The sequence below is a fragment of the Lithobates pipiens genome, unplaced genomic scaffold (assembly GCF_037356315.1).
Source record: "Lithobates pipiens isolate NorthernLeopardFrog02 unplaced genomic scaffold, aLitPip1_a1.2 Scaffold_13, whole genome shotgun sequence".
In the NCBI taxonomy this organism is placed as follows: domain Eukaryota; kingdom Metazoa; phylum Chordata; class Amphibia; order Anura; family Ranidae; genus Lithobates; species Lithobates pipiens.
Window position 1 is genome coordinate 301,442,471 of NW_027507718.1, and position 25,675 is coordinate 301,468,145.

A 25,675-nucleotide genomic window follows, 5' to 3' on the forward strand; every position below is an offset into this window, starting at 1 on the left:
AGTGGTTAATAATGCTTAAAGTGAAACAATAAAAGTGAAATATTCCTTTAAATTTAATTTTGTACGTAGTATGCCTGTAAATTGCCACATTTTTCCCTTGTTTAGAACAGTCCCTACACAAAATGACATTTCTAAAAGAAAAAGTCATTTAAAAGTACTAGTGGCTATAATGTCGGTCCTGACAATACAGATAAAAGTCATTGAAAAAAAATGGCATGGGATCCCCCATAGTCCATTACCAGGCCCTTTGGGTCTGGTATGAATATTAAGGGGAATCCCGAACCAAAATGTAAAAAAAAATTGCTTGGGGGTCCCCCAATTTCCATACCAGGCACTTCAGGTCTGGTATGGATATTAAGGGGAACCCTGTGGCAATTTTTTTTAAAAAAGTGGCGTAGGGGTCCCCCCTCAAAATTCATACCAGAACCTTCAGGTCTGGTATGCATTTTAAGGGGAACCCCGCACCAAAATAAAAAAAATGGTGTGGGGGTCCATGTTGATGGGCCCTTGTCCCCATCAACATGGGGACAAGGTGGTTTCGGGGGCTACCCCAAAGCGCCCTCCCCATGTTTGAGGCCTGGTACGGTTTAGGAGGAGGTCGCTCTCTCGTCCCCCCTCTTTTCCTGTGGCCTCCCAGGTTGCGTAATAAGGGTCTGGTATAGAATTTGGGGGGACCCCCACACAATTTTTTATTTTTTTTGGTTTGGGGTTCCCCTTAATATTCATACCAGACCCAAAGGGCCTGGTAATGGACTATGGGGGATCCCATGCCGTTTTTTTTCAATGATTTTTATTTGTATTGCTGGGACTGACAATTCATTATAGCCATGAGTACTTTTAAATTACTCTCTTTCCTTTAGAAATGTCACTTTGTGCAGGGACTGTTCTAAACACGTGAAACATTTGCCAATTTACAGGCATACTATAGACACCCCCTGGTACAAAATTTAAAGAAATATTTCACTTTTATTGTTTCACTTTAAGCATTATTAAAATCACTGTTTCTGAAAAAACTGCAGTTTTTAAAAAAAAAATGTTGCATTGATACAAATGCGCCACTTTACAGGCATACTATAGACACCCCCCCCCCCCCCCGGTATGAAAATTAAAGGAATACTTCACGTTCATTGTTTCACTTTAAGCATTATTAAAATCGTTGCTCCTGAAAAAACAGCAGTTCGGCTATCTATACTTAGAAACAGTGCAAACTCATTGCAAGATGGTCAGTACAAAAAAAAGTATTGACAGGCAGGCTCAAGGCTGGGCATTACAACATCTCTGTTTATCTCTGTTTTTCAATAGAATTATAAATTAAATATTTTTTGTGAAGTAATTATATTTTTCCTGATATTTTAATTACTGTGATATATTTTATGTTCTAGGTGGTGTTTAAACCTTTGCTGAGTCATACAGGTATCCAGCCACAAGACGTTGTCCCACTAAGCTACAGGATGTACTTTGGGGAACACCTGTCCTTCTCTGGCACTTTAGACTGTCTAAGAGCTGACATAGTTGATTCTGATACTTCAAAAGAAAGGAGGAGCAAACGAGCCAGAAGGTTTGCTTCTTTTTTAACATGCTGTCATTAGGTCATCTTATTTCTATAATAAAAGCTAAAATATTTCTCTTATTTGTGTCTTTAGACAAGGAGCCATCAATCTTCCTCCACTTGAATTCAAACCAGCTCTAATGCTAGAAACCTTCAGTATAAATGCAGTGGTAATGGAAAAATCTATGTCCACTCCCCAGAACCCCACCAGTGCACTCTCTTTTCATGACCTCAGCAAAAGATACTATAACACCTTCCACTGTAACTTCACCATATCCTGCCAGTCCATTAGTCAGCATGTAGATATGGCCTTGGTACGTCTTATACATCAATTTAGTACAATGATTGATGACATCAAGGCAACACAGACAGATATTAAACTCAGTAGATACACAGCTGGCTCTGCTTCACCCACCCCTACCTTCAAGACAAGGAAACATCGAGATTTTCGCTCCTCTGATTTCAGTCGCAGCTCTCGGGGCAGTCTAAATGGAGGCACAAGATTTAATAATTTAAAGAACAAAAGAGCCAGCACCGATAACAACAAGAAAGAGTCTCGAAACAAGAACTCATTGGGAAGGTCAGAGCGGAGAACCTCCAAGGTTTCTCGCAAGGGCTCCAAAGATGCAGTAGATCACATGACAATCCAAATGGATGACTCCGATTCCATAACTGTTTCAGAACAAAGTGAGCCCTCTGCAGAGTGCTGGCAGAACATGTACAAACTACTCAACTTCTACTCTCTTATATCTGACCCCACTGGGTTTTTGGAAAAGTCATCCGAACCTCCTGGTCCTGCAGGTATATATTAACACATAGCCTACAAGTTTTCTTTTTTTGAGCATATTCTGTGTTATTGTTTTTTTCTATTTTATTACATCTAACTATATCTCAAGTACCCTGTGTCCCTGTGAAAAAAAAAAATGGAGGCCAGTGCCTCTGCTGGTTTAAGTTTCCATATGCTCAGTGTAGGTGAATACCATGGACTGCATTGCTTTTCTGTCAAACAGAGGCTAAGAGGAGGCAGGTTTGCCTGGATATAATAATAAAAAAGCCTCAAGAAATAAGCCTAATAAAAATAAAATATGATATATTTATTTTTATTTTTTTACTGAAAGAGTAATTGATGCTTGAAACAGACTTCAGCAGAGGTAGTTAGTCAGCAATAATTAATTTAACCACTTGCCGCCCGCCCTATAGGCAATTGACGGTGGCAAAGTGGTTTCATAATCCTGATCGGACGTCATATGACGTGATCAGGATTATGAGCCGCTGCGCGCCCCCGGGGGCGCGCATCGCGGCGATCGTTGTTGCAGGGTGTCAGTCTGACACCCGGCAACTACGATCTCGGTAAAGAGTCTCCGACTGATCACAGTGTAAATGGGAAGAGCCGGTGATCGGCTTTTCCTCACTCGCATCTGTCAGACGCGAGTAGAGGAGAGCCGATCGGCTGCTCCTCTGACAGGGGGGTCTGTGCTGATCGATTATCAGCACAGCCCCCCCGAGGATGCCCACACTGGACCACCAGGGACGCCACCAGACCACCAGGGAAAAGGTAATCCTCCCTAGACCACCAGGGATGCCAGTCAGCACAATGGATGCCAATCAGTGCCCATAATGGATGCCAATCAGTGCCCACAATGGGCATCACTGATTGGCATGCATTATTGTTTGGCACTGATTGGCATCCATTAGTACAGTATAACACCAATGCCACCTATGAGTGCCCACCTGTGCCGCCTATGAGTGCCCACCTGTGCCGCCTATGAGTGCCCACTTGTGCCGCCTATCAGTGCCCACCCATGCCCATCTGTGCCGCCTATCCATGCCCATCTGTGCTGCCCATCCATGCCAATCCGTGCCAGCAATCAGTGCCATTTTGTGCCACCTATCAGTGTCCATCCGTGTCGCCCATCCGTGTCGCCCATCCGTGTCGCCCATCCGTGCCGCCCATCAGTGCCGCCTATCAGTGCCACATATCAGTGTCCATCAATGCCACCTCATCAGTGCCACTTCATTGGTGCCACATCATTGGTCCCCATCAGTGCCGCCTTATCAGTGCCCATCAGTGTAGCCCCATCAGTGCCCATCAGTGAAGGAGAAAACGTACTTATTTACAAAGTTTTGAAACTGAAACAAAAAAAAAACTTTTTTTTTTCAAAATTTTCGGTATTTTTTTTTTGTAGCGCAAAAAATAAAAACCGTAGAGGTGATCAAATACCACCAAAAGAAAGCTCTATTTGTGGGAAAAAAATTATAAAAATTTCATTTGGGTACAGTGTAGCATGACCACGCAATTGTCAAAGTGCGACAGAGCTGAAAGCTCAAAATTGGTCTGGGCAGGAAGGTGTTTAAGTGCCCGGTATTGAAGTGGTTAAGCATGCTTGGGACAAACATAGATCTTATACCGATTGAATAAAAGGTTAACAGGGGGAGGGATAATAAAAAAGGGGCAGATGGTCCACTTTGCCTTTTTCTGAAATCACTTCTCTTCTGTGTTCATACTGGCACACAGGAAGCTTAGGGGCAATGTTACAGATATGTCCCTGCTGTGGAGCAGCTCCCAAAATGAAAAACCTTCAAATAAAAAGGTGTGGCCTTGCGACAGGGAACACGTGTAAACTTGGATACGTAGTCATTAAAATGTATGTCACAAAAAAGTGTGCTTTAATGGAAGGAGCACTGGACTGAAGGATAAGAGTCCAAATAATTGATTGGTTTACACTAAACAAAAAACAACCATCCTGTTTCTAGGGTTAGATAAAGATTCCCTCATCAGGGCTTCAGTTAAAGTAAGAACTTTGAATGGAGTCAAAACAGATTTTTTCTGATGCACTGTGTTTTTGGCCTTTTGTCAGTTGCATTTTGTGAGTACCCACTTTTATATAAAAATGTCTTATTATTAACCACTTCCCTACCGGCACATGCCGATGTACGTCAGCAGAATGGCACGGGCAGGTACCTGTACGTCCCTTTAAATTTGCCACCCTGCCATCGCGAGCACGCCGCGGAGCGGGACCCCCGTGAGTCCGGTCCCGTGGACTCGATCGCCGCGGGCATACCCGCGATCATCTCACAGGGCGGCTGAACTAGGAGATGCCGTTGTAAACGTTCTGCCTAGCAACAAGAGACGCTGATCTCTGCTCCATGTAATTGGAGCAGAGATCAGTGTTCACTAAAAGAAAGCCCAGCCCCCAACAGTTAGTAACACACCCCTAGGAACACTTAACCCCTACACTGCCACCCACTGGTTAACCCCTTCACTGCCAGTGTCATTTACACAGGAATTACTGCATTTGTATAGCAGTGATTGCTGTATAAATGACAATGGTCCCAAAAATGTCCGATGTGTCTGCCATAATGTCGCAGTCACAATAAAAATCGCTGATCGCCGTCATTGCTAGTAAAAAATTTTTTTTTATAAAAATGCCATAAAACTATCCCCTATTTTGTAAACGCTATAACTTTTGCGCAAACCAATCAATAATCGCTTATTGCGATTTTTTTAACCAAAAATATGTAGAAGAATACATATCGGCTTAAACTGAGGGAAAAAAATATTTTTTTATATATTTTTGGGGGATATTCATTATAACAAAAAGTAAAAAATAATGTGTTTTTTTCAAAATTGTCGCTCTATTTTTGTTTATAGCATAAAAAATAAAAAACGCAGGGGTGATCAAATACCACCAAAAGAAAGCTCTATTCGTGGGAAAAAAAGGACGTCAATTTTGTTTGGGAGCCAAGTCGCACGACCGCGCAATTGTCAGTTAAAGCGACGCAGTGCCGAATCGCAAAAAGTGGTCTGGTCTTAAGCCAGCAAAATGGTCCAGGGCTGAAGTGGTTAAATTATCTTTAGCAATGCACTAGGTGTGCGTGCCTTCCATTTCTGTTTTTCTTGTAGATTTCTTTCTGTGTACGAAACCTAATTGCTGGATCAGTAAAGTTACTGGCCAGTAGTATCTGATTTATCTTGCTTTAAGCTGTTGTTTTTAAAATCTTTAGGAAGGAGTCCATCGGAGCCAACATGCAGGGTGGTGTTTGAAAATGAACAGGACAACAATAGCCTGAATAGGAGTCAGAGAAAACGCAGTCTAGTTACAGCAGAGCCTCAGCACGTCACTCTAATAGTGTTTGGAATAGGCATGGTGAATCGCACTCACCTAGAAGCTGACATTGGAGGCCTGACTATGGAATCTGAGCTCAAGAGGATTCATGGCAGCTTTACACTGAAAGAGAAAATGAAAGGTAATCAAACAGAATTGGAAACAATGAATTTTCTTCACCTTGGTGAATTGTGTTTTCTACCACTTTTCCTTGTACTTTGTAATACAAATCAGCATAGTTTACTCTTTTGAAACTTGAAAACTATAGTTTATCTTTCCATACGGCAATAATAATATAACCATTCAACACTGACTGTTGTGAACCTGATTTTAGCGTGATTGCTTATTCACATAAATTGTTTATACGATGTATGTTCTCGGGGTGAAACCGTAAAGTGAATAATCTGATTCTTTAATGCTGAAATTCCAAATATTCTCACTAGAGGAGAACTATTTCGTTCTGACACTTTTCCATAACTCTGGTTTAATTGTATATTTTTAAAACTAATGTTGTTTTAAAGAGCACTTGGAGCAAAAAGCTTGAATTCTGACTCCAGGTTTTAGCCCTGGTTCATACTGGTGTGATTTTGAAAACACACTACTTCAGCCCGATTTCAGAGCCACGCGTCAGTGTGCTTTGCACTGCCAATTTCATTGCACCTTGTGACTTCATTTAAGAGAAGTCAATGCAAGTTGCAATGGGGTGCGACTTGTCATGCGATTTGGAACTGTGTGAATGGGGGCTTAGAACCCCCTTCATGATTGTGGACTGATTGGCTATTTGATGACAGTACACTGAATGAGCATTCGGACTCTCGGTCAGGAAGTGTTACTGGCAGAATCACCAGGTGGAATGAAAGGAAAAAAGCCAAATAAAAAGGAAAACCAGTGCAGCGACTACATTCAAGGACTGGCAATTTGCAGTATATTACATTTCTGTTGTATTTAGATATGATTTTTTTTTTTTACAGCCTCACTATAAAGTGATCAATTTCCAATATGTCCCTTCCTCACCTGTTTTAACCCTCCAAAATGCTGACCCACGGTTGCAGCATGGTTCCAGCATGACACATTATTGTTCTAGCTAGTGCATGCACATTGTTTTGTCAATAATTAACATTTGATTTGAAATAGTTGTGTTGCACTTTGTCTTTTTTAAGATGTACTTCATCAGAAAATGACCGAGACATGCGCCACAGCTCATATAGGAGGTGTTAATATTGTTCTTCTGGAGGGCATTACACCAAATATACAGTAAGTTGCTCTTTTTTTTATCTTTATTTTTTACAGTCTGCGTATTAACCATACAGTATATGTTGATGAATTAGGCCTGCATCAAACATTGTCATCTGTTACGTTTAGTCAAATGAACTTGTTTTTGATGGCCCATGGCTCTCATGTTCAAGGTAATAAGTGCAAATGAACACTGAAAGTGTTGCATGAAATTATTATTATTTTTTTAATAGCTGACAAAACTGCTCAGACTGCACTTATCCGTGTGGATTTTTCTACTTCTCATTTAGCATGCAGACTAACCATAGTCAAGAGCCCGCATGTCTTTTCTTTTCAGTACTTCGCTTTATTTTACTATTATAATAATTTCCTAGATTAAGCTCTCTCTGTGCAGTCTGTCTAAAATATTTAATACTGCATAATCTTGTGGGGTCCAGTGTATCAAGATTTATTTTAACAAATTTGTACTTGGAGCTGTTCAATTTAATTTGTGACAGCCAGGGATGAGCAAAAGCATATGATCAATATTCAGCTTGACATATAATTTTGGTAAAATGTAACTAGTTAACTTAACTAATTTCATTCACCTTAATATCTGCAAGATTAAAGTCTTACTTAGCCAGGCCATAGATGGTGTGATTTTCTTTACCCCAACCAGGAAAGAAAATCTCTCCATTTCCTCATCAACACAGCCAGCGTTGATGGAGGAATCCCTCTCATGAAGTTATTGTGTTCTCCTAGCGACAGGAGGAGGAAGCCTTCCCTGCCGGTGAGAACACAATGATTATTACTAGCGCTGAACAATCCAACATACTGGTGGTACTCAAGTGGATCGATCGATAGATGGTTCACATCTTGGCCGGCAAGGGAGGAGTTTTTTTTGTCCTTTTTTTTGGAGCCTTTAGGTTCAACAGTGTTAAGGATGATTGTAGCAGATGTGAAATTGCTGAAATAGCCTGAAAAACTGGGCTCTGTTGGTTGAGAAATGTTTGATCCAGAAAGAGAAGTTTCTACAAATTGTCTATGCAGTTTGTTGACCAATTTGCTGAAATTTATGTAAGTAAATGTGAGCAAAAAAAATGTATTGAGCTGGGATGGAAAAGAAATGTCGATGGAGAGGAAGGTGTGTTGTCTTTGTACTTGGTGATATTCCTGATCCTTTGCCACAAAAATGAACTTCAGTAAGTGTTTTTTTTTTTTTTTTGTTTAGTAGTCTTAATGCCTGGTTATACTGCAGGTTTCCCATCACTATTCAGGCACACATGTTCCTTGCATCTGGCTCTCTTTTCAGCTGCTTCTGACTCCTGTACCGCTGACAGATTAACACATTTTCCTTTATTCCCTTGAAATTCCCCTGATCCAGAGATTCGTGTTCTATTTACTGGGTAAGCTTCTCCTCCATAGGATTGCTTTACTTGCCTTGGAGCATGTAATGTCATCAGTGGCACTGAGTACCCCTCAGTATCATCCCTCTCCAAAAAGGACTCCATGACCTACTATGTCACCTGGGTACAGCTTTAGCTGCTCTTAAAGCAGTAGTAAACTGCTGGCTTTTAAAAAAAAAAGATTATTAAACCTACAAGGCAATGTCATAATTTGCTAGTATGCATTGCATACTAGCACATTATGTGAAACTTACCTTAGAACAAAGCCTTCCACTGCTGAAGGCACTTCCATCTTCACCTAATCTTCCTTTCGGGTTTGCAGACTCGGGGCGTGTGAGTGGCCAGGGCGGCAATGTAACACCACCGCATGTGTGCGGGAACCGCCATTGATGGCACAGGACTCTGAAGTAATGACACGGGCATGCTGTTCCTTCAGAACGCATGCACCAGTGATATCACTTGCTGCAGCTACAGTAAATATCTCCTAAACAGTGCACGTTTAGCAGATATTTACACTACCTATAGGTAAGCCTTATTAAAGGCTTGCCTATAGATAAAATGAATGCATCAGTGTTTACTCCCACTTTAACCCCTTACAGTCAGTGTCACTCCAGTACATTTGACATTTGAAAGAGCATTTACACCTGTGATTAAAACCTAGTCTGTTTTCCTGGCATCCCCTTTGTGGGACACTCAGAAGTCCCTCTGGAAAGAGATCAATTGCTGGAAACCCTAGTGGAAAATATCCCCCGAAGGGCCTAAGCCTGTAAGATCCAGCCAAATCTGGCTTTGCCAAGGTTTATTGTTGGAATCTGCCACCTGTTATCAATGTACACTAGCGTAGTTTCTCGCTGGAATGGTCCACAGAATGTCTTCGCCCTGATTCCTCATCTATAGATAGGAGCTACCTTTTTCTTCTTGCAGGAGCCTCAGGTGTTTCCTGTTTTGTTTTGTTTTCTCTCCCAGCTCTTCTTAGTCTACCCCAGAGCCTTTGTCTGTTGTGAGTCTAGTTCCTGAACAAACCAATATGTTTGTCCTGAGAACCAGGTAGTTCCTGGTAGGATTAGTTATCTGCTGGCTGCTATGAACGTCATCAATGGGAGGGCATCTTTCACTGGAAAATCATTATCACTTGGGTTGCATTCTGGTATCCATGCATAATGGGATACCATCCAGCTGCCTTTTGCTTGTAATTGGTGAGTCTAGCTTGTGCTTGGCTCAGAGAAAATGAAGTCAAATGCTCCTGAGCATGCGTCAAATTGTTTCCAAAAATGCATAAGGAATTTTGCGATTCGTAATTTGTACAGGCAATCGGAATTTCCGATCGGAACTTTTTCAGACCGAAAAATAGAGAATGCTCTCAATCTTTTGCTGGCTGGAATTCCGCCAGCAAAAGTCCGATACACACGGTCGGAATTTCTGACCAAAAGCTCACATCTGACTTTTGCTGGCAGAATTTCTAATCGTGTGTATGGAGCTTTAGGGTCTGGTGAGTAAAGGCTTTGGGCCTTCCTACTTTAATCAGCTGGTCTTGTCTCTGCAAGGCCTTTTTTCCAGGTATAATACCTGGTTTCTTTGCAAGGTCTTTTTCCCAGGTCTAATACCTGGTTTCTTTCAGGGTCCTACTCCTTATCCTTGTTAATCAGGTTGGTTGTTGGTGGTTTTCCTTCCTACACTGGAAATAGTTATCACACCCCTTGGTGGTTGTCTGTTCAGCTTCTTGCTTGGTCTATGGATTGGTGCTCCTTTCCATGTTGAATCATTTCTCTCTAGTTGGTGACCATTTTTTCTTGGCCCTGGCCATCAAGCTGATTCCCCATTTCCTACCTCCTAGCTGTTTTGACAGGTTCCCCTATAAGACATTAAGTTCAATTTGGGTGCTGTTCCTTGGAGTGCAGGTAGTCCTATTTTGTTGGACTGATTTTTTTACATCCTAATAGTATATAATTCCTGACTGAGGCATGCTGGATAAGGGGGGGGGGGGGGGGGGTGGTGGTTATGCTGGGCTGGCAGACATTTTTTTTTTTTTGCCAGTGTCCAAATACTACTTGTAGGTGGAAAAACAACCTGACAAGAAATGATTATCCTCAATAACCTTCAAAAGGATTTTTACAGTAAGTACAAAGATCCTATTTTATTTTTCTTCCGCATTAAGGCAAAATGCATTGCAGTTAATAGAAGAGAAGTAAACAGTTTCTCAGTGTACCAGGTTTTTCCTACATTTTTCTGCTCATCTCAAAGCCAGCTTTTCGGTCTGTAAAAAGAAAAATGTTTTAATTGGAAATGGTAATTACCAGAGCTTAAAAGAGAAGTATATGAGTTTCCCCTTATTTGCTTAATCCTAATCCTTATGAGCTGCTAGTAACTACAAATCTTTTCTGCCCTCTGAGAAGTGTACCGTTTCTGTTAAAATAGAGTTAATTACCTGTGGGAGGGTCTACAGACTTTCTTGAAGTGTTATACCGACAATGGGCAGTCTGGATCCACTCCTTTTCCTATCATCTCTGTGATTGACATTGGCTCTGGGCTCTCTGCTCATTGCCGAGACTTTCCCTCTCCTTCCTTCCCTCTCCCTCCTCCCTGTTGCAGACAGAACGATCTCAGCACACATTCAGGAAATCAGCAGGCATTAGTGAGTGTAGAAGTCCGTGATAGTGCGCTGTACAGTGTATTATATTCTACTTTCCTGCTAAAAGTATATTGCGGAGAACATATTTTTAAAGTAAAATTCAACACTGGCTTTTGTCAGCATTGCCTGCAATTACTGTAAAACAATTAGAGCTAATATTGTGATTTCATAACTTTTTACTGGCTGTTCAGATTGTTCTATGTGATTGAGGTCATGGAGCCTTCCATGTACATATTCTGGTTTCACACTGCTAGGAGTACAGAGGATGATGGGACTGTATAGAAGTACAGGGGTGGGGATGACAGGACTGTATAGGAGTACAGGGAATGGGAATGATGGGTCTGTATAGGCAAACAGGGGATGGGGATAATGGGACTATATAAAAGTACAGGGGGTGAAGCTAATGGGACTGTATAGGAGTACAGAGGATGGGGATGATGGGACTGTATAGAAGTACAGAGGATGGGGATGACAGGACTGTATAGGAGTACAAGGGATAGAGGGATATGGATGACATCTGTGGTAGAGGAATGGTGGTGGGGGATGGGATAAGTGGCCGAAGGATGGTGGTGGGGGGTGGGATCAGTGGCAGAGGGATGATAGTGAGAGGGAAGGGATCAGTGGCAGAGGGGCAGTGGGGGGTGAGATCAGTTGCAGAGGGGTGGTGGGGAGGTGAGATCAGTTGCAGAGCACTGTGTTCATTTCAGAGAACAGACACGGGACACATGTCACGTGTCTCCTCTTCTGATATAACACAGTGCTATGTGTAGAGAGCTTCCCCGTGTTCATTGCTGGACATGAGGCTGAAGAGGAGACACTGATGCAGACTTTGAGTGAGGGGAATGGGGAGAGGGGATTTCGGAGGACACAGGAACATCAAAGCCCAGGGCAGAGGTGTTGGTTCTTGCAGAGAGCAGCTTGCAGATAACAGCCAGGGAGAGGTGAGGAGACTTCACTTGTGTCTCTGCTTCTGGGTTTTAGCTAGGGACATGCTGCCATGGAAACAGAGGCACATGAAGAACGTGCTCGTTCTAGATAGCAGCCTGGGTGTGCACCTCTTCACCAGACACACCCACATGTCCTTCAGAGGGAGCGATTGAAGGAGGGGCTGGATTGTGGAGCTGTATCCACCCCCTGTAAACTTTTCAACTGAAAAAGAACCATTAGAGGCTGATTCTGGACTCTTTAAAAGACTATTCTACAAAAACTAAAGGGCTGAGGAAAGAAAGAAATGCAACGCAGGTATGAGTGTAGCATGTACTACCTATTTTTGCATTCCCATACTTCTCCTTTAACAAGATGAGTGATACTTTTTTAGAAGTTTGTCACACACCACATACTATATATATATATATATATATATATATATTTATTTATTACCAAAGCTTGCTATTCACCAACAAAAGGTAAAGCAGTATTAAACCCAAAAGCAAATATGTATTATATTGTAGCTTACCAATTCTAGGATGCGATAGCTGCATTTCTTTTCTTTTCTTTTTCATACATCATGGGACACAGAGTTAGGCCGCGTACACACGGGCGGACTGTCCGTCCAACTAAGTCCGTCAGACAATCCGACAGACAGTCCGTCCTACTTTTGAATGAACGGACTTGACCACACACGATGAACAGACAGTCCGCTGAAAGCTTGCGTGATGACGTGTACAGCACGTACGACGGGACTAGAAATACGACGTCCAATACACTGCAATGCAACCTTCGGCCGTGTAAATCCTTTCTGAGCATGCGCCATGCTTAGTCCATCCAACTTGCCTACTCACGAGCGGACTGTCCACTGAAACCAAAGTTGGACGGACAATATTACGGAAATTCCGAAAGACTTAGTCCGCTGAAAAAGTCCGCTGAAGCCCACACACGAGCGGATTGTCCGCTGAAACACGTTTCAGCGGACCAAGTCCGTCAGACAGTCCGCCCGTGTGTACGCGGCCTTAGGCTAATATTCATTACCTACTGGGTTATATGCCATCTCTAGGTGAATGGACATTGGTAGGCAAAGTCTTATGCCGCGTACACACGATCAAACAATCCGGTGGAAAAGTCCGGCAAACTCAAGTCCACCGGACAATCTGCCCGTGTGTAGCCTCCGGCGGACTTTAATTACCCACAAGTCCGGCGGATTCCGATAAGCCCCCCACCCGCAGACCCCGACAACCAACGGCCAGGGTTGTCGGGAAGAGGCCCTAGTCCTCATCAACATGGGGACAAGGTGCTTTGGGGTGGGGGGGTCGCGTTGCCCCCCCTTCCCCAAGGCACCCCCCATGTTGAGGGCACGTGGCTTGGCATGGCTAAGGAGGGGGGGCGCTCGCTCGTCCCCACCCCCATTCCTGGCCGGCCGGGTAGCGCGCTCAGATAAGGGTCTGATGTGGACCTAGGGGGGCACCCCCACACCGATTTTTCGGCGTAGGGGTTCCCCTTTAACACCATACCAGGTGAGGGGACCAGCGACACCTCTTTTGCTGGCCCCGGCTACCTGGAGACATGCTCAAAATGAGCGGACTTTCCTCTGCATGTGTGGGCAAGTCCATTCATTTCAAAAGTACAGTGGATAGTCCGGCGGACTTAGTACGCCGTATTAGTCCACTGAAAAAGTGCCGTGGGTGGGCAAGTAGCTCGTTCGCAAAGTCCGGCCGACAGTCCTGCGGGAAGTCCGCCGGATAGTTGGCTACGTGTGTACACGTCATTAGACAGGAAATGATCCCCTATATAACCCCTCCCATACAGTTTTTTTTTTACCAGTGTCTGCAAGGTGAATGGGGAACCTTTTATGCAGGCGGCAACTTATTTGCTTCCCCCCATTAGGTCACATATGTGTCCTTGGGAGTTGAACTTGGGGCTGTCGGTGTTACAGAAACCACCATTTGAGCCTGTCACGGAAATTCCATTAAACTTGCTGTCACGCAAGCTAGCCTTCCTGATTGCCATCAGCTCGGCTAGAAGTTGGCGGCCCTTTCATGCAGGGAACCATACTTGATCCTTCACTACAACAGGGTCGGGTTACGACCTGTTCTATCCTTTTTGCCAAAAGTGGTGTCAGCATTTCATTTGAATCAGGACATTATTTTGCCTTCTTTTTTTTCTGTAGCAATAAACTTAACATTAGCACTATGATAAGCACTTGTTAGTAACATTAGAGATGGAGCAGAGTGGAGCCTGGCTCAAAAGGAACAACAGCCAAAATCCAGCCTCAGCTTAGCAAATGTGCCTGGTGCAAGTGGAAATCATAAGCTAGGTTATGTTGCTTAACTGTTTGTACTTTAAACCTGTGGGCTTTAATTAACTTGAGTGCATATTAGAGAAGCTATCTAAAGTCACTTTCTTAGGTTTTCAATATGTAACTTGACAGCTTTGCATATATTTTTATCCTTTCTTTGGTTTCTTTTTGTTTCCTTCTTGCTTTCTCTTGAACCTTCATCTTTAGACTGGAGGATTTCCCTACATCTCCAACAAGCACAGCCAAACAAGAGTTTCTGTATGTCCTTGAGCATTCCATGTGTAGTGGTTGTGATTGTGATGTGTTTGTCAGAAGTGTTTAATCTTTTTGCCATCCCTTATTATTATTATTGATAATATTATGATGTTCTTTGTTTAAAAGCGATATGGTAAGTATTTAACTTTGGGCAAATCCAGCCTACATACAGACAAGAGGAGTAAACTTGCATTTAAATGAAACAATCCTTTGTTAGGTGCATTGCTCAAAAAAACATATGTGGTATTTTTTGGGATGGTGCACCCAATATATAAAGAATTCACCATTTACGTGCAGGTTTATACTCTGCTTGATGTACCGTATATATAGCTATCTAGAACTGGACGAGAACTGTCACTGTGTATTAGTACTAGCTGCTTTACCACTTCCTAGCTTGCGTAAGGATCCTTGAATTCTCAGATAAACTAAAATTGGTAATTAGTTAGAAGTGCAAAATATGCTGAAATCAGTGTGGCTATGTGTAACATTCTGTGCTTTTTTATTATGTGCAGATTTGCAGGAAGAATAATTCTAAAACAAAATACCAAGCATCTTAAAGTAAAACTCTAGCCAATTTCATTTTTGGTAAGGTGGGGAAGGGTTAGAATTGCTATCAGAATTTATTGCTGTGCCCTTTTTGAGATTTTCCATAATTTGTCTGGTTATTGGGACAGGAAGTAAGTAGACTCCCCAAGATGGACGCTGACAGCATTTAAACGGAAGTCGTGCAAAAATTTTTTTTTATAGTCCGCAATTACAAATACTGCAGCTGCTGACTTTTAAAATAAGGACACTTACCTGTCCCAGGGTCCAGCGATGTCGATACCCGAGGCCGAACCGTCCTTCGGTCTTCGGATGCTGCCGCCTCCATCTTCGGTAAGGGAATCGGGAAATGAAGCCTTCCGAAAAGCGGAGGTTCAATCTTTGTGTGAACCTCCGCTTTAAAAGTACTTTTCTTTACTAGAATGGGAAAAGGCTAGCATGTCTGACAGGCTGTCTCTGTTGGGGATATTTCCCTCATTTCATGTGCATTTACCAGGCTAAGAGTTTAGAGGTCATTTCTCCAGTGAATACAGTAAGACTTTCACAGATGTGAAAGCAGTTCCCCACCATGTTATATAATAGAATGTGTCTTTTTACAAATTCTTAACAAATAATTTTTGACACTACATCCCAGTAACAGACTACTACATCAATTAAATCAAGTAGGGACTTTCAAAGTGGTTGTAAAGCGACTTGCTAGGGGGGGGGACTAGGAAGGCATGACAAGGCAGGAGCAGGGGACCCTGGAAAAAGAAGATCAATGGATTTGCACAGAGCAGGTAAGTATAACATGTTTGTTATTTAAAAAAAAGATCCGTTATAGTCACTTTATTGTGTCACGCAATTCACCATAGAAGATTTGTTTGACCAAACAGTAAAGGCTGGTTCGCACCACAGTTTCTGCATTCTTGTATGTATTTCTGCCTTTGCGTTTTTTATTGATGCGTTCTGTTGTTTTGGGGTTTTTTTCCCTCCTTTTTTCATCATCTCAATTATGGATTTGTACATTCCAGTCCATTTTGGTGTGTTTTGATGCGTTAAGCTGTGTACCATATAGAAAAAATGGGGCATCTTCTACTTTTGTTGTCTGCGCTGTAATGCACTGCACTGGTGTGAGCTAGGGCAATTGGAATCCATGTTAAACACTGTCCATGAGTTTTTGATGCAGAATAAAAATGCACTGGACTGCATCTGGTATGAACCAGCCCTAGTACAAAAATATTACATTTTATTTACAATTCCATAAAAATACACACAGAATTAATAAAAAGTACATTACAAACAGGATATTGTTTTCTAATAGTACCACAACAAAGCAGCATAAAGAAATTGCACCAACCGAACTCCAAACTTGATTCACAGGTCCTCTACTGCACTTGATGATGGCCAACAAAGAGGTCATCTAGCTCAGCCAATATAGCAAGGATAAAGTACAATCCCAGTTCCAGGTTTTAGAGCAGCATATGCTCCCATCCAGATGATGTTTTTTTCAGGGAAGGCCTTGCTAATTTTAGCAGGGCAATGCTGATCACCATAATGCATCTATTATAAGTGCATGGCTTTGTAGTAGAAAAGTAAGGGTGCTTAACTGTACTGCTTGCAGCTCAGACCTTTTGGAGCATCTTGAAATGAAAAATACGTCAAAGATGACCGAGGACTGTGGAGTAGTTATACTCCTATATCAGGCGAGAATGGGACAACATTCTTCTCCCAAAACTTGCAGAAGACTGCAGAGGAAATAAAAAAGCCAGGCAGACAATGGCTTAAGCTAGCCTTATGGAACTAAACAGGTAGACAATTATTGCTTTACTATCATCCACTTATTGCATTAAATAGCTGCAACCCACAGGAGGCGCATAGCCATCTGTATATTCGCTATAGTGTGTTATTCCAAAGCACAGGTACTTTTAGTACCAACTGCCAATACGCCATTAAATCAGAAAGAGTATATAGGTGCCTTAAGATGATACAGTATACATTATAGCTGTTCCCCAAGGCTTGTGGGGGGTGGATTGCTATTACTCCATACAGCTGGCAGACATTTAGAGACCCACAGAAACACAAAGGGAAGTAGTGACCTCTTGTGTTGGATGATATGCAGGCCTTTAGAGTGGGATCATCTATAACATACAGTTGTATCATCTCAAGGCATCTGTATATTCTTTCTGAAGATCAGGTGAAGTGCCTGTCTGAAATATTTGGAGTTTTTGTCAGAAGGGCGTGGTCTGTCTGACCTTTTTATGTCCTCTGCAAGTAGTTTGGTGATATACAAATAGGTTACCACACATGCACACTTTTTTGTTTACAGGTTTTTAAAGTGGTTGTAAACTCTTACAGACCACTTTGACCTACAGGTAAGCCTAGATTAAGGCTTACCTGTAGGTCCATGAAATATCTCCTAAACCTACAAGGTTTAGGAGATATTTGCAAAAAGAGCCCCAGCTGTCTATGGCACATGCGCCGTAGACAGCGCCGCGCAGGCCCTCTGAGCATGCCGCTGCTAACGGCGATATCAGGGTTTACTTCCTCTTTAAATGTTGTATTTTCATATGGTTTGAGGAAATGTGCCATTTTTTTGCAGTAGTACTGTTTAGGCAACACATTTTCTGTGGTGAATGGTGGGACACCTTAAAAGTCCATGCTTGATGTAATTGATGCAGTACTTTCCCGTTATGCAATAACGTAAAAAAATGTTGGCTTGAGTTCCACTTTAATATAAATTTGAACACCACTAAAGTTAACTTAATTAGATGCACATCATGATATGCAAGTTTCTCATTTATGCCTGCTGCACATTACAAAAAGAATTACCTTGATGAGAACCAAGCATATTGGTAAAAACAGTGACTGATATCTTGCTCTGATCTTTGTATGTTTTCATGTTCCTTAAAGAAAACGGAATATGCACACATTGTCTTGGCATTCCAGTCAGCAAGGTCTTATCTAATTTAGCCCTACTTACAGTTGCAATTTGGAAGTATATTCTGGTGTGCTGTTTTTAGCAGTAGGTTACTTGCCGATTTCCATCTTTACTCTTCAATTGTGTCAGGTTTATAGGTTAAGTATATGCCTTTTATAGAAAGGGATATTGGATCCAACATATTTGTAGTCTTCAGACATTTTGAAAGAGAAAATATGTCTCAAAAAATTAGATAGAAGAGTAAAGATCCTTGATCCCAATAACATGCCTTATTTGGTAGTTGTTCCGTTTGTCTGATACTTCTAGTTAGAATTAACACTATGAAAATAGCTAATGTATGCAACTGAACTGTGTACAGGATTGTCTGCTCTTCTAACTCAGATTATAAACTAGAAATTTACACTGCAATTCTGTACTGACCAATACAGGTAGTTTACTGGGAAGTGTTTTGCACTGTACTTTATCTGAGACTGGACAAACAGGAACATGTGTGCAGTTAATGCATGAGCATTGATTGGTAGCGTGTACTACGAGCTTGATGGATGGGCATTCAACATACTCTTTAATCCCTTTTTATTTATTTATTTACACAGGACCGTGGTCAAATGCAGTATTGCAAAGTCTCAGGCACTGTATAGTGCACAGAGGGGCCTCCGAACAAGCAATGCTGCTGTGTTTAAAGTTGGAGCAATCAGCATAAACATTCCACAGCATCCAGCTACATTGCACAGCATGATGGTGCGCAGTTCTCACCAGCTCTCAAAGCAGATCTCAGACCTCATCAGACAGCCTTCAACAGTGTGAGTTGTGCTATACATATCAGAAATGAGTTCAGTTGGCCTTCCATTTACATATGCTGCAAGTACAAAAGTGTCTTAGAACATAGCATACAACAAGATAATTTCCTAGCAGTTAATCCCTTTGTTTTGAGAATTTGGAGAGTTTTGGAACAGTATTCAAAACTCTTTTCGTTTTTTTTTTTTGTTTTTTTTGCTATCTGTTCGCGGTTAAGGAGATTTTGCTTAATTTCCTGTTCTGTACATACAATGGGAAGTGAGATAAAACCTCCCCAAAGGTAGGGAAATCCCCTCTCAGACACTTTCCCCTTTATTTCTGTTCTGGTGACAACTTAAAAAAAATTACCCCTTCACTTTTTGTCCTTTTGACAATGGTCACTAGAACAAATACAGAAAATTTTATTTTGTTGCGTAGAAGCAGATGGCAAATAAAGACTTGGCAGGAGCACTAACCTCTCATCACCCTATGCAAAATCGAAAAAAAAAACAAGACCGCACACATATAGAAGTGAGCCTTCTTCCATGGGGCCACATATATACGTATTTCCTTTTGTGCTGGGAGCATGGAAACCTGGCTCTCACGAGAGCTCTGAGTCTCATACCAATGATCAGGACCCGGGTTTTTCGATTCCGGGTCACCTGACTGCTGTGATAGCCTCTGATTGGCGATCACAGTGGTCAGTAACTGTGAGTCCACCCCTGTGTTTACTTCCTCTTCAGAATGAAGAGAAAGATATATTGTATCTTCTTCATCTTGCAGGGGTGGAAATATAAACAAACCAAAGTGTGTAATATAAAGAAATAAATAACAGGATCAATGTTTGGCAGGATAAGTGTTCGGGTTAAGGTCAGGTTCAAAGGTCACGGTCAGCATATTTTGGGTAGAAGAATAAAATAAATTTAGTATCAGTGTCAGTTAGTGTCCGTGTGTTTTAGGCAGGATAAAAATAAAAAAGCAAAATGCGTACCATTGATTTGGGCTATACTACGGGTACATATAACAGCTAACATTAACATATATGGTATCGCAGCATTCGTAAGGAACAGGATAATTTATTTTAGGTTGTTTTTTTGGTGGTAAATTATGATAATAGCAAGAAATGAACAGCTACATAAAAAAAAAATATATATATATATAATATTTTTTTTTTATTTTTTTTTATTTTTTTTTACTCTTTTGGGCAGTTTTCCTTTTGATAGAAAAAAATTGGGCGATATCCGCTACCATTTATCAGCAAAAGAAAGCCCAGTTTGTCTTGAAAAAAAGAAAGGTATAATTCACCTGGATACACAAAGTAGTTGTGACGATATGTACAGTTTGACTAACGCATGTCAAAGTTGCCAAAATTTTGCTTAGGCATTTACATTTGTTTTACCCTTAGGTGTGAAATGGTTAAATGTAGGGTCATGCAGCTAGGCTGGGGAAATATAATTATCCTTATGCATTTATTGGAATACATATGAGCAAAAGTTAGTTAGAGAAGTTAAAAATGACAGCGGCAAAAGCGAACAAAATATTGGTATGCATTTAAATGAATATGGATGTCAACAAAAACATTATTATAATATAACAACCTCTTTATAAACCACTTGTAAGGCCATGTGGAAAATATGTATTCCAGATTTGGGAACCACTTTGAAAAAAGAACATAAGAGTCTTGGAGATTGTGTTTTTAGTAATGTATTTTTTAACATGTTTGCATAAATCAACAAGTAGTATATCACTAACAAATCATCTGTGGCATGCAAACATCTATAGAAAGTCTAAAGCAGTCTTCTCTTGTCTGTGTGACAATAATGCAGACACAGGAGCAGCCTAAAGGTTGATTATTTACATGAAAATCCAGAGTAACATTCTCCAGGGTAATTAAACATTCACATCAGATACATGTGGGTCTATTGTGATAAATTACGTGTAGAGGCCAATATGAAGAGTTTCAATTTTTTAAAGATATTTCCAGATGTTTCTACCAGATCATTTGAACAATGCCTGTTACACATAGATCTATGTCTCTTTTACAGGGTGCCCCCTCCAAAGGAAGATGTAGCAACTCCATTGCTATCTGAAAAAACCCCCTCGAGTGTTAACCAGACTCCAATTGAAACTATTGTATTCCCTCAACTCCCGGAAGGACTTGAAAAGAAGCCTATAGTGCTGAAGTTCAGTGCAGTGTTGGATGGTATTGCTATTGGAGCTGCATTGTTACCTTCCCTCAAAGCAGAGTATAAAATGGGGAGAATGAGAAGCCATGGGATGACAGGTAAAAGAGAGCTAAAATGCCTAATGTTAGGTTCAGTCACATTCAGGCTCGGTTCACATATATGCGAATTGGAAGAGAATTCTGTGTTTTTCATTCCAGTTAAAATGCGATTTAGAAATTTGCAGTCATACCTGAACCAGTTAAGAAAACAGCATCAGACTCCTTTTAAAAATCACAATTAAACTGTGGTCGGACATATGTGAATGGAACCACATTCATTCTTATATAATGGTAATTTTACAATCAACAAAAAAATGCCACATTTAGTGTTTTTCAGAAAAGTACAATTTCATAACCATAACATACAAATGTGTTTTTTTATTGGGGAAGAATCTTTGTCAGAGAATGTGCAAGGTAGCTATGCTATCCAAGTTTGCTTAATTTTCTATTACCTGTAGGATTATCTACTGCATGGACATCTTCACTCTAGGTCAGTGGTCTCCAAACTGTGGCCCTTGGAACCGTATGTGGCACTTGGCTTGCCCTTGGGGCACTATTCCACCAATGTAGACCAATGACGGGGCACCAGTCCCCCTATTGACACCATCATTTTTTTTTTTTTTTTTTTTTACCATTGATCCCAACAATTGGTCACTATTCCTCCTATTAAAACCAATGTTGGGTTACTGATGCCGGGGCATTTTCTACTCCCACTGGCCACAGTCCGGCCACCCTTAAGCCTGAAGGATACGGCCCTTTGCTTAGAGAGTTTGGAGACCCCTGCTCTAGGTGAACTGAAGTCTGAAATAAGAACTGTAACAATATTTGTACAATATTTAAAGCGCTTTTTTTTTTGTTTTTGTTTTATTAGCGTTAGTAAAGGTCAAAACCCACTTTATTTCTAGTTGTTGATCTTTGTTTTGATGATTTTTTTTTTTTTTTTTTTTTTACAAATTATAGATAGCCTCGATCCATTGCTGTAAAGAAAATAATATAAGCAGTACTTTGTTTCCTATTTTAAATGTTGAATGCATTTTTATTGCAGGTGCACAGACAAGGTTTACATTTGAGCTCCCAAATCACAGACTGCGCTTCACATCCAGGGTCTCTTCTACAGATATGTCAACAATTCCCCCCTCAGCCAGTCTTAATCTTCCTCCAGTCACCATGCATGGTAAATACATCATGGAAGAGCATGACAACTACTCAGATCAAGCCTGGAGCTTCGATGACCTTCCTGCTAAGCACAGTTACTACCTACAAGGAAACTATTTACGTTGTGTGGCTGAGGTGAGTTGCCCAAAAAAAGTACGCTCGCTGTATAAGGCTGGGTTCACACTGCTGCGATGCGGGAACGCCGCGAATCTGCGGCGTTTTCCCGCATCGCATTACTCCCGCCGGCAGTTCACACTGCCTTATGCGAACGGCTGGGAGTGTCAATGATATGTTAATGACACCCCCAGATCCGTCCGCATATCGCAGTGCGATCTGCCGACTCGCACAGGAATCGGATCGCATGGTGTGAGCACCCATGCGATCCGATTCTGTTGCGGACCAAAAAAAGGGTCCCGTGCGAGTTTGCTGCGGGAGCGATGCGAATTCAGCCATACTATCTGTATGGCTGTACTCGCATCGCTACGGAGATCGGATGTGATTTGCACTGCAGTGCGGTGCGAATCACATCCGGATCTCCCCCCGCAGCAGTGTGAACCCGGCCTAAACCATATTTACTCCTGCTGCTGGGTTTATAAGTGTTGGGTACCTAGTTGGCATATAATGTACCATTTTTATATAAGTTTATTAGGGTACCCATGGAAGATAAAAGTCCATCATTAACCACTTCCCGACCAGCGCACGACGATGTACGTCGACAGAATGGCACGGGCAGGCATATTGGCGTACAGGTACGTCCAATATTCAATGCCGCCCTGCCATCGGGAGCGCGCCGCCGGCGGCGCGCTCCCGCGCTGGTTGGGACCCCCGTGAGTCCGGTCGCGGGACCCGCGGACTCGATCGCCGCGGGCATCCCCGCGATCGTCTCACGGAGCGGCCGAATGGAGGAAATGCTGTGTAAACAACATTTTTCCATTCTGCCTAGCAACTAGTGATGCTGATCTCTGCTCCATGTGATTGGAGCAGAGATCAGTGTTCACTAAATGAAAGCCCAACCCCCCTACAGTTAGTAACACACCCCTAGGAACACTTAACCCCTACGCTGCCACCCACTGGTTAACCCCTTCACTGCCAGTGTCATTTACACAGGAATCACTGCATTTATATAGCAGTGATTACTGTATAAATGACAATGGTCCCAAAAATGTGTCAAAAATGTCCGATGGGTCCCCCACAATGTCGCAGTCACAATAAAAATCGCTGATCGCCGCCATTACTAGTAAAAAAAAAAAACAATAAAAAATTATTAATAAAAATGCTATAAAACTATCCCTATTTTGTAAACGCTATAACTTTTGCGCAAACCAATCAATAATCGCTTATTGCGATTTTTTTTACCAAAAATATGTAGAAGAATACGTATCGGCCTAAACTGAGGGAAAAAAATGTTTTTTTATATATTTTTGGGGGATATTTATTATAACAAAAAGTAAAAAATAATGCGTTTTTTTCAAAATTGTCGCTCTATTTTTGGTTATAGCGCAAAAAATAAAAACCGCAGGGGTGATCAAATACCACCAAAAGAAAGCTCTATTTGTGGGAAAAAAAGGACGTCAATTTTGTTTGGGAGCCACGTCGCACGACCGCGCAATTGTTAGTTAAAGCGACACAGTGCCGAATCGCAAAAAGTGGTCAGGTCTTTGACCAGCAAAATGGTCCGGGGCTGAAGTGGTTAATACTTGCCTGAACCCATCTCTTTCCAGCGATGTTGCACGAAAGACTCAGTGACCTGGCACTGTCCTCCTTATTCGCTGAGAAAGCAGCAGAGCACCATTGGCTCCCGGTGCTGTCAAGTCAGTGAGCCAATGAGAAGAGAGAGCGGGCAGGGCCTTGCAGGAGCTCTGTTTCTGAATGGACATACAAAGGTACAGCTCAGCTCGGGTGCCCCCATAGTAAGCTACTTGCTGTGGCGGCATTTGTCAGGAGGGAGGGGCCAGGAGCAGCAAAGAGGGACCTGAGAAGGAGGATCCGGGCTGCCAGGGCTGGACTGGGACAAAAATTTGGCCCTGGACTTCATCCTGACTGGCCCACTTTAATTTTGCAAACACGCACAAAAACAAGTGAACAAGTGAAGTGGGAGGGCTAACATCATATAGGAATATTGCTACATCCTCATTGGCTGGAATTTTAGAAACCGGTTTTGCTGCACAACCATTGGCTGCCTTTCAGCAATGCAGCAGTGCTGAGGCTGAACCAGGTTGCGCACTATGAAGTGAGGCGATGGGCATTGCAGATGACGGGTCTCTCTCATGTCGGCCAGACATGGCCAACCCTGATAGCCACCCAAGCCTCCCCTCCCCCTTCACTGTCCATTAGCCGTTCTACTTTATTTCTATTATAGGCTGTACACAGTGGTGACTCTAGGAACAATATATATGGGCACATAAGATACCACAGTCAAAACTAGGGGGGGCAATGATAATTTTTCATGGTATAACTACTTGAAATCCAGTGACATACTGGAAAATGTAGTGTATATAGTGCAGGAATGTGGAAAAGAAAAAACTTGGATAAAAATGTGGCCATACACAAGGGCAAAATGGGGCTAAACTAACTATAGCAAGCCGTTCTAGATCTAAGCTAAATGAATAAGGCCTTCACCCTTCACCATTACAAATTGGCAGCATTGTCAAACCGCACTCCCTATAATGCGTGGACCTCATTGAGCTGCTATAAATCTCAATGCCTATACCTAAAATAATGATATATTAAATATCACGAATAGAAGTCTCCCTGAAAAGCTCTACAGAAATATCCTTCTGCATCCACAAAGAAAGAGTTTAGCAGCAATCCATCAATATAATGTACATATCAGCCAACACTGGGCATATACAGAGGTGATCTCATGCAGTGTACATGGTCTGAGGAAAAGAAAATAAGTGCATCCTAATACTGCTCTTACTAGACCTGTCAGTAGAAAGCAGATACTTTATTCCTTATATCAATTTACCGCAACCCAACATGAGAGCATGGAGCAAGGGCCAGATCACACTGCTGCGATGTCAGAGATCGGATGTGATTCACACCGCACTGCAGTGAAAATCACATGCGATATCTGTGCGATGCGATTTCAGCCAAAAAGATTGTATGGCTGAATTTGCATCGAATTTGCACAGAACCATTTTTTGTCCGCAGCAGAATTGGATCGCATGGGTGTTCACACCCATGTGATCCGATTCCTGTCCGAGTTTGAGGATTGTACTGCGATTTGTGAACTGATTTGGGGGTGTCATTAACTATAATTGACACTCCCGGCAGTTGGCATAGGGCAGTGTGAACTGCTGCCTGGAAACATGCGATGCAGGAACCTGCAGTGGATTTGCGAGGTTCCCACATCACAGCAGTGTGAACTGAGCCCTAATAGATCATTGGAGAAATAAATGGTTTAAACGTATAGCACATCCATAGACCCAGCCAATGCTGCTTGTGACTTGACTAGAGTCCCGATGTGTTTCTTATCAATGGCATAAGATACTGCAGCTCTACTATATGATAAAATAATGTTATCTCTCCACATTTCAAACACATCCTGATTACCCTCAGGTAATGATTCTGGACACTCAGATCAGCCACACCAGAGCCCCAAATTGAAGGGCAATACAGCAAAACTTGCAAACCAAGATAAGGGGAGAGAGAAGCTGCCAGACTAGAA

The 25,675-nt window shown here is 42.0% G+C and overlaps 1 protein-coding gene across 19 annotated transcripts in view; it reads left to right on the forward strand.

Moving 5' to 3' along the window:
• The window catches only part of BLTP1 (bridge-like lipid transfer protein family member 1), a 454,074-nt gene that overhangs the window by 319,339 nt on the left and 109,060 nt on the right, over positions 1-25,675 (forward strand). For 13 of the 19 annotated variants that reach the window (XM_077476843.1, XM_077476844.1, XM_077476848.1 and 10 more), the window contains 8 exons: positions 1,383-1,558; positions 1,644-2,350; positions 5,555-5,797; positions 6,816-6,909; positions 14,342-14,392; positions 18,446-18,652; positions 20,672-20,910; positions 21,896-22,140. In XM_077476843.1, coding sequence (XP_077332969.1) covers positions 1,383-1,558; positions 1,644-2,350; positions 5,555-5,797; positions 6,816-6,909; positions 14,342-14,392; positions 18,446-18,652; positions 20,672-20,910; positions 21,896-22,140 — 1,962 coding nt within the window. The remainder of the gene's footprint in view (positions 1-1,382; positions 1,559-1,643; positions 2,351-5,554; positions 5,798-6,815; positions 6,910-14,341; positions 14,393-18,445; positions 18,653-20,671; positions 20,911-21,895; positions 22,141-25,675) is intronic. The other 6 variants (XM_077476846.1, XM_077476855.1, XM_077476859.1 and 3 more) reach the window with 1 other exon arrangement.